At 64.4% G+C, this 6,587-nt stretch overlaps 1 protein-coding gene across 4 annotated transcripts in view; it reads left to right on the top strand.

Annotated features, from left to right (window-relative positions):
* Positions 1–437: 437 nt before the first annotated feature.
* The window catches only part of VPS8 (VPS8 subunit of CORVET complex), a 121,664-nt gene continuing 115,514 nt past the window's right edge, over positions 438–6,587 (top strand). For 2 of the 4 annotated variants that reach the window (XM_074264264.1, XM_074264261.1), the window contains exons 1-2: positions 2,502–2,606; positions 5,979–6,188. In XM_074264264.1, coding sequence (XP_074120365.1) covers positions 6,039–6,188 — 150 coding nt within the window. In that variant the 5' untranslated portion in view covers positions 2,502–2,606; positions 5,979–6,038. Of the gene's footprint in view, positions 460–1,115; positions 1,140–2,501; positions 2,607–5,978; positions 6,189–6,587 lie in introns of those variants that run through there. The other 2 variants (XM_074264263.1, XM_074264262.1) reach the window with 2 other exon arrangements.

Raw genomic sequence — 6,587 nt, 5'->3', positions numbered from 1 at the left:
GATAAATTAAAACACTCCCCCCTTACCCTTAACTCTGGCTCCCCGGCCTCAGCGCAGGGCTTTTAAACATCCGAGAACCCTGCACTGGTACGTTTCATCAGGTCGGCGCCTCGTGGGCTCCTCCTTCTGCCCCCCCTGGAACTTCCCCCAGGAACCTCTCCGCGGCCACCTTAGGTCCGTCCTGACCTCTGACATTCCCCACTGGGTTAGAGCAGACAGGACCCACGCTCCTTTCTAACGGGCAGGTCATAAACCCGGGGGAGGCTCCGGGGCGGGGGCGGTGAGAAGGGCCCTTTATCTGGGGCGCGCAGGGCCCTGGGGAGTCCGCTCCCGCCTAACGAGCCGCCTACTTCTGCAGAAAAGACCTTCCAGACCCGACGGCGAGCGGTTTCTTCCGTCAGCCGCGCTGCTGCCGGCCTTTACTCTTCCCCAGGAGCATCTCCAGAGTGTGGGCTGAAGGTCGGCAGCCAGGGGGGGAGGGGGCTGTTCCTCGCCACGTCCCCTCCCCCACCTGTCGCTGTCCCTCCTCCCCCATCTTAGCCATAGAGGGGGGGTGGAATTGGGCTCGGGGCCGGAGGCGCTAAGGTTTATTCCCGCTCCTTCGGGGCGCTCTCGGGCCTCCTCTAGTTCCCGGCCGGAGCCAGGAGACTCCAGAGAGGGGGACAGGAAGTCCTCCGTGCGGGCCACGCCCACCCCATCAGTGATCCGGGCCTGCTCCTCTCTCTCCATCCCGTCATCCCCTCACACAAACAGCTTCACACCCCTGCTCCATTTACTTCATTTACTCTGAGAAATGTTCGCCCATTATGTGTAATTTCTCAACATTCCTTTAAAACGAGGAGCTTCAAATCATCTCGGGCACCGTCCCTGGAAGGGACTAGCAGAGCACATGGGGCGTCCGTGGGAAATCACGCGAGATGCATTTCCGGATTAGTCCTGCGGTAAACGGAACCGCGAGAAACACCGAGAAAGTCTGCCTCAGTGGGCCTCGGACTCGGTCCGCTCTCTCTCCGAGGGGCGGCGGCTTTCATCCCGAGTCCTCCTTAACTGTCTCCATCCGAGCTGCTCAGTCTGTTTCCCCCCTGAGACAATGGGGGTAAGTGGCTCGCTCAGGGTCACGTGGCCAGGAGGTGTCTGAGGTGAGATTTGAACTCAAGTCCTCCTGACTCAGGGCTGTGACCAGCCAGACTCACAGGACAATGACATTCCCGCCTGCCCTCGGGGAGGCGCTGCGGTGCTGGAGGGAGGCTGGGCCTGTCCTCGCCTGCGGCCCGGGATAGAGCCGGAACTCTGGGGCCTTGCTCCCTCCTTCCAGGCCGTTCTCGGCGGGGGCGCCTGGCTGACGTTCTGGTCCTTTCTGGCTCTAGATCCAGGGCCCGGTGGTCCTGTTCTGCGGAGGATCCATAACAGGCAGAACCGGAGAAATGGAAGCTTTGCTTTAGGATGCGGGCCGAGGCCGGCCCCCCAGGCCTGCAGCTGCGGTCTCTCCCGGGCCCTGTGGGGCGCGGCCGTGCGGCCTGGACGGGACGGTGTGGAAAGCTCCCTGACGTCCCAGGGCCTCCATGTCCCATCGGTCATTCCCTGGGCCGGAGCTGTGTCTCTGCAGCGAGGGGTGCTCCGGCCTGGGCTCCGGAGGCCCCGAGTCCCAATCTAACCAGGGACACTTACTGGCCGTGAGACTCTCGGCCTAAGCCCGGTGGTCCCAGCAGCAGCAGCGGCCTCACTGCCCCCGCCCACTTCTGCCGGTCTCCAGGTGTTCCAGACCGGTTCGGGAGGCAGAAGCGGCGGGGCCCGGGGTCAGCCCAGAGGAGGCGAGGCCCGGGGGAGAGGGCCGCGGCCCCTGGCGGGACACTCGGGGGCAGGGAGGCTGCGCCATCGCTCGGGGACTCTGTGCGGCTTGGGGCGGTGCCGGCGCCTCGGCGGGTGCGGGGCTGGGTGCGCTGCAGACGGGGCGGACTCCGGGCCCCCGCTGCTGCCCCTTGGGGGTCTCATCCCCCCCGCCCCTCTTCGTCGGTGAGCTTGGGTGAAGCCCCAGCAAAGCCTGGACCGGAGGCCTCAGACTCGGAGCTGAAAGGAAGGGGGCGCCCGTGCGGGAAACGGGGGGGGGGGGGGGGGGCGGCGCGTGCCCGCAGCGGGAGCCGTGCCCCGCCCTTCCGGCCTCCGAGGGCCTCGAGCCTCTCACTATGCAAGCGATGCATGTCCTCAGATCTCCGCCTCCCCCCACTCGCGCGTGCACAGCGCACGCCCCGATGCCCGCGCACGCCCGCATGTTCAAGCGCCTGCTTGTTTTATTATACAGGTGCATGAACATGGCAGGGCCTACACCTAAGTTACATTATTTCCCACTGCGTTTAAAGTCCCCTCACCTCCCTGATCCTGTTTCCCTCCCTGGAAGACGAGGGGATCGACTCAGGGGACCTCGGAGCAACCGTCTAGGATCTTAATGAAAAGGTGCCTGGCCCTTTAAATGGGGGCGTGGTTGGAACTTCTGAGGGAGGAGCCGGGAGAAGAGGCGGAAGAGAAAGCGGAAGCCTCTCGGCGGCCGGTGCGCATGCGTGCTCCGGAGGGGGCGGGGTTCCTTGGCCCGGTGACCGGTGAGGGCTCAGGTAACGCGTCCTGAGGTAGACCAGAAATGGGGGGGAAGCGTGCTGGGGCCTGGGGGAGTACGGTGGAGGCGGGGGGGCGGGCGGAGGCGGGAGCGAGGAGGGGGCCCGCCGGCCGGGAGCTTCCCGGCTTCCGTACTAGGCCCCGGCGGAGCTCCCTGAGGCTACAGGTCTGCGGCCTGGGGTGGGGGCGGAGAGAGGGGCGCAGGCCCCCCCAGTCTGAGGGAGCCACCTCAAGAAGGGGGGGCTTGGAGAAGATTCTGGCGGCCGGGGTGGTGAGGCTCTGGGGAGGAGTCGGGCCGACAGGTGGGTAGTGAGCCTCCTGTACAGGTAAAGGATGACAGGCGCTGTGGTGAGCGGCAGCAGTGTTGGAGGGGCTGGGGGGGGCGCTGAGGGCAGAACGGGCCTGGGGCTGCGGGGTTTGGCCCGTGTCCACGGTGTCTGTGGGAGGGGGCGTGACTGGGGGCACCGTGTGCCCGGCTGTATGCCCAGGGACGGCAGAGCCGCGGCCAGCCTGTGCCCGTGGTCAGGGAGGCTGCGTCTCAGGCTCCTCAGGTGGGCTCTCAGGCTGGTGCCAGGCGGTGGCGCGGGGAGGGCCCGGCGGAGCGGGCCCTGGGCGAGAGCAGTGAGAGCGAGCGGGCCCAGCCGGGCGGCAGCGCGGGGGGCGGCAGTGCCGGGGCGCGGGTTCCAGCTCTGTGGCTTGTGCCAGGCCCTTGCCTTGGTCTGCCTGGGGCCCGGTGCCCGCCCCCCGGTTCTCCCCCGCAGGTCCTCCGTCCCGGCCCTTCTTCCCGCCTTCGGCCCGTACGTGAGCTCTGCCAGCCGTGAGCTCTGCCAGCCGAGGAGAACGGAGGCCGGACCCCGGCCCAGCCCCCTGACAAGTCGCTGCCCCCCCTTTCCTTCATCGCCGTCTCTGGGTTTCCGTGCCCGCTCCGTTCCCCGGCCCTGCGCTCTCTGCGCCGTTATCCCCGGGGTCTCGTCCCTTGTGGCCCCCGGAAGGGCCGGTCCTCGCGGCTGCCCCGGGGCCTCGTCCCTCGCCGTGGGCGCCTTGGACTGGGGGCGGCCGGAGCCTCGGAGGCAGAGCTCCCGCGGCTCCTCGAATCCCCTGGGTTCGAGGTTCTTGTGCCCGGCGCCAGCTCCCAGCCTGGCACGGAGGCTCCGGGCCACTGGCACTTCGTGTTTGCTTGTTTGTTGATGGAAAAGCTCGAGGCGCCCGGCGGGCTTTGCCTCTGCTCCGGCCCGGGGAAGCTGGGCTCGGGGGAGAGCCAGGCGGGGGACTGCGGGGGCGGGGCACAGAAAGAGGCAGAGGGGTACCTGGCCTCCGGGAGCGTCCACTCTAAGGGGGGCTCTGAGCAAACAGTTTGTACGGGGGCCACACACGGGACACTAGGAGGAGCCAGGAAGTGTGGGGGGTGTTCCAGGCCTGGGGGACCGAGAGAAACTGGGAGGGTCTTGTTCAGGGGACAGCGGGGAGCCAGGGTCAGGAGCAGAGGCCCTGGGAGGGGGAGGGCAGCTTGTGCAGGGCTGGGAGCTCAGACAGAACCCGGAGGCCAGAGGAGGGTTATTGAGGAGGGGGTGACATGACTGGGCTTTTGGACTAGAGGGAAGGGGAGAGGCCGGCCCACCCCCTCCTCCCTCACAGACAGTCTGCTTTCCTTCTTATGACACGTACCGGGCCCGGCCCATCTTTAGCTCCATCTTGTTCTCTCCTCACCAGGGGCTTCTCGGGACCAGAGGCCTGGCTCGTGCAGGGCCCATTTAAAGTCACGGTGCGGGTTGTGAGCCTCCGGAGGGGGCCGGGGACGCTTCATCACGGACCTCGGGCCGGGCCTGGGGGCTTTGTGCAGGCTTCGCAGGGAGTCCTGAGGGTCTGGGGGCAGTCGGGACCTTAAGTGGCTGCATCCGGGGCTGAGAGCTCGGGCAGGGCTGGCCACCTTTAAAAAGGTATGAGGAAAACCTCGCTGCCAGAAGTGAGCTCCCTCTAGTTTCTAAAAGGGATCGCTTGGGACGGAGCAAACTAAGCTGCCCACACGGCAGGAGGGAAACCTCTGGTCACACGTGGGCACCGCGGGGGACTTCGGCGACTGGGGGGGTGGACAAGGCCGCCCAAGCACCTCCCGCTCACTCCCCCGCCCGTCCAGCTGCTGGTGACGAGAGCCGGCACTGCACTGCCCAGAGCAAGTGTCCACTCCGGGCGCCGAACTGCTGCCTTGGACGGTGTCCTACCCCTGAGGTGCCCCTTACCCGGCCCCTCGGGGGCTCCATCGTCAGGCAGCCTCAGCCCCTTAGACCCAGGAGACACTGGCACCGTGTGCCATGGGCACGTCCCCGTCCTGCCCGTCAGCCCTCCTGTTGGCAAAATGTCACAGTGGGGGGGAGTCGGCACTGGGCCCCCGGGGCCGGATCATTTAACTTGGCTGCGGGACGCTGGGCCGTAAGCCGCTGCAGCGGCAGAGTAACCCTCCTGTCCTGCTCCAGGACGGAGCGATTGGGACCTGGGCCTCCGGGACCTAGGACTGGCCGTGGGGTCCAGGCAGGCGCAGCCTCGGGCTTCCCCCTTTTTGAGGGGCTGCTGGAGAAGGATCCTGAGGGACTCCCTGGGGGACCACTTGTAAAGGAAGGCTCAGAAGTCCCTTCCATCCCTCCACCTGCAGCCCTTTGACTAGGACAGGTTCTGAAGGTCCAACTTTCTCTGGAAGATTTTATGTGCAGGGTTCCTGCGGTCTGAGAGCTTAAAGCTGCACGAAGACTTTTGGGACACTTTGCAGTATTGCCAGCCAAATTTAAGGCGCCCTAGAAGCTACGTGGATTCTCCGCGTCCCTTTGTCCGCTGCCCTTCCTCCACGGTGCAGAAGTAGCCCCACAAAGGACCAGGGCCCCCCTTTGCAGTTTTCTGTGTTTCACAGACCTGCCGTGGCCACAGAATTTATCCCCAAATGGCCGGCCTGGCTGGTCCTAGGAGCGCAAGCTTGTTGGGGCCGTCCTAGAACCCTGTCCGCCAGGGAGAACTTGTTGGAACCTGTGGCCCGTCACCATCCAGTCTGGGAGGGGGGTGCAGATGGGTGGGTATGTGCGTTGTATCCGTGAGTGATAATATAAAGTATTTATAATTATAACTAATTTATAATTCACTTTTTTAATGCAGCCCCATAATTAGCGGTGCCCTGAGCCGACCGAAGGATGGTCTTAATAAAGGTGACTCAGGAGAAATAATTGCTTTTCCCCATCTCTGCAGGCCCAGTTCTCGCTCTGAATGTCTTTCTCCCTCTGAGATGGGATTTGGACCCGAGCCTCCCTGACTCCACGTGGTTCTAATGGGCTCATCTCGAAGCTGCGTGAATATTATTCATATGGCTTTTTTTCTTTCTCTCTAAAAAGATCCAAAGAGAGAAAGCCGCCCTGTCTGGCCCTGCCTGAATGCCCTGATTGGGAGCCACGATGGCGAGTGAAGTGGGTCCTGAGAGTGAGGAGGCGGCCCCCTCGCCCCGCGGAGGCCTCGGGGAAGGCCTGGCCCAGGCCCTGGAGGCTTCCCTGCCCAGGCTCACCTGCATAGACCTGGACAAGGACCTGGAGTTCAGAAATGAGCTGGTAAGAGCTGGGGCCGTTGGGGAGCAGTGAGCATTGATGGAGGAGTCTCTGTGGGACGCCTCGCTCCTAGTGCTCCATGTGATAGCGAGCGGTTACTTTTCTGCCACTGGATTCTGACTTTTCTGGCAAAAAGTGATCCCAGTGCTTTGGTGTGCCAGAGAGCCAGGAAAAGCAGCAGGGAGCACTCTCCCACCTTATGGGAGAAGCAGCATAGTGTAGTGATCGGGGGGCCCTTCTCAGAACCAAGGAGACCCGGGTTCAAGTCCTGCCTCAGACCCATTCTGACTCTGGCACACTGGGCAAGGTCCCTGCCCCTCAGGGACCCAGGAAGCTCTCAGAGATGGAGTTGCTGTCTGTAAGTGGAGGTGGTTCCATTCTGGGACTTCCCTCTACTGATGA

This window comes from Sminthopsis crassicaudata, chromosome 4 (assembly GCF_048593235.1).
Source record: "Sminthopsis crassicaudata isolate SCR6 chromosome 4, ASM4859323v1, whole genome shotgun sequence".
In the NCBI taxonomy this organism is placed as follows: domain Eukaryota; kingdom Metazoa; phylum Chordata; class Mammalia; order Dasyuromorphia; family Dasyuridae; genus Sminthopsis; species Sminthopsis crassicaudata.
The sequence above is the reverse complement of the archived record's forward strand: the minus strand, read 5'-3'. Positions and strand labels throughout refer to the sequence as shown.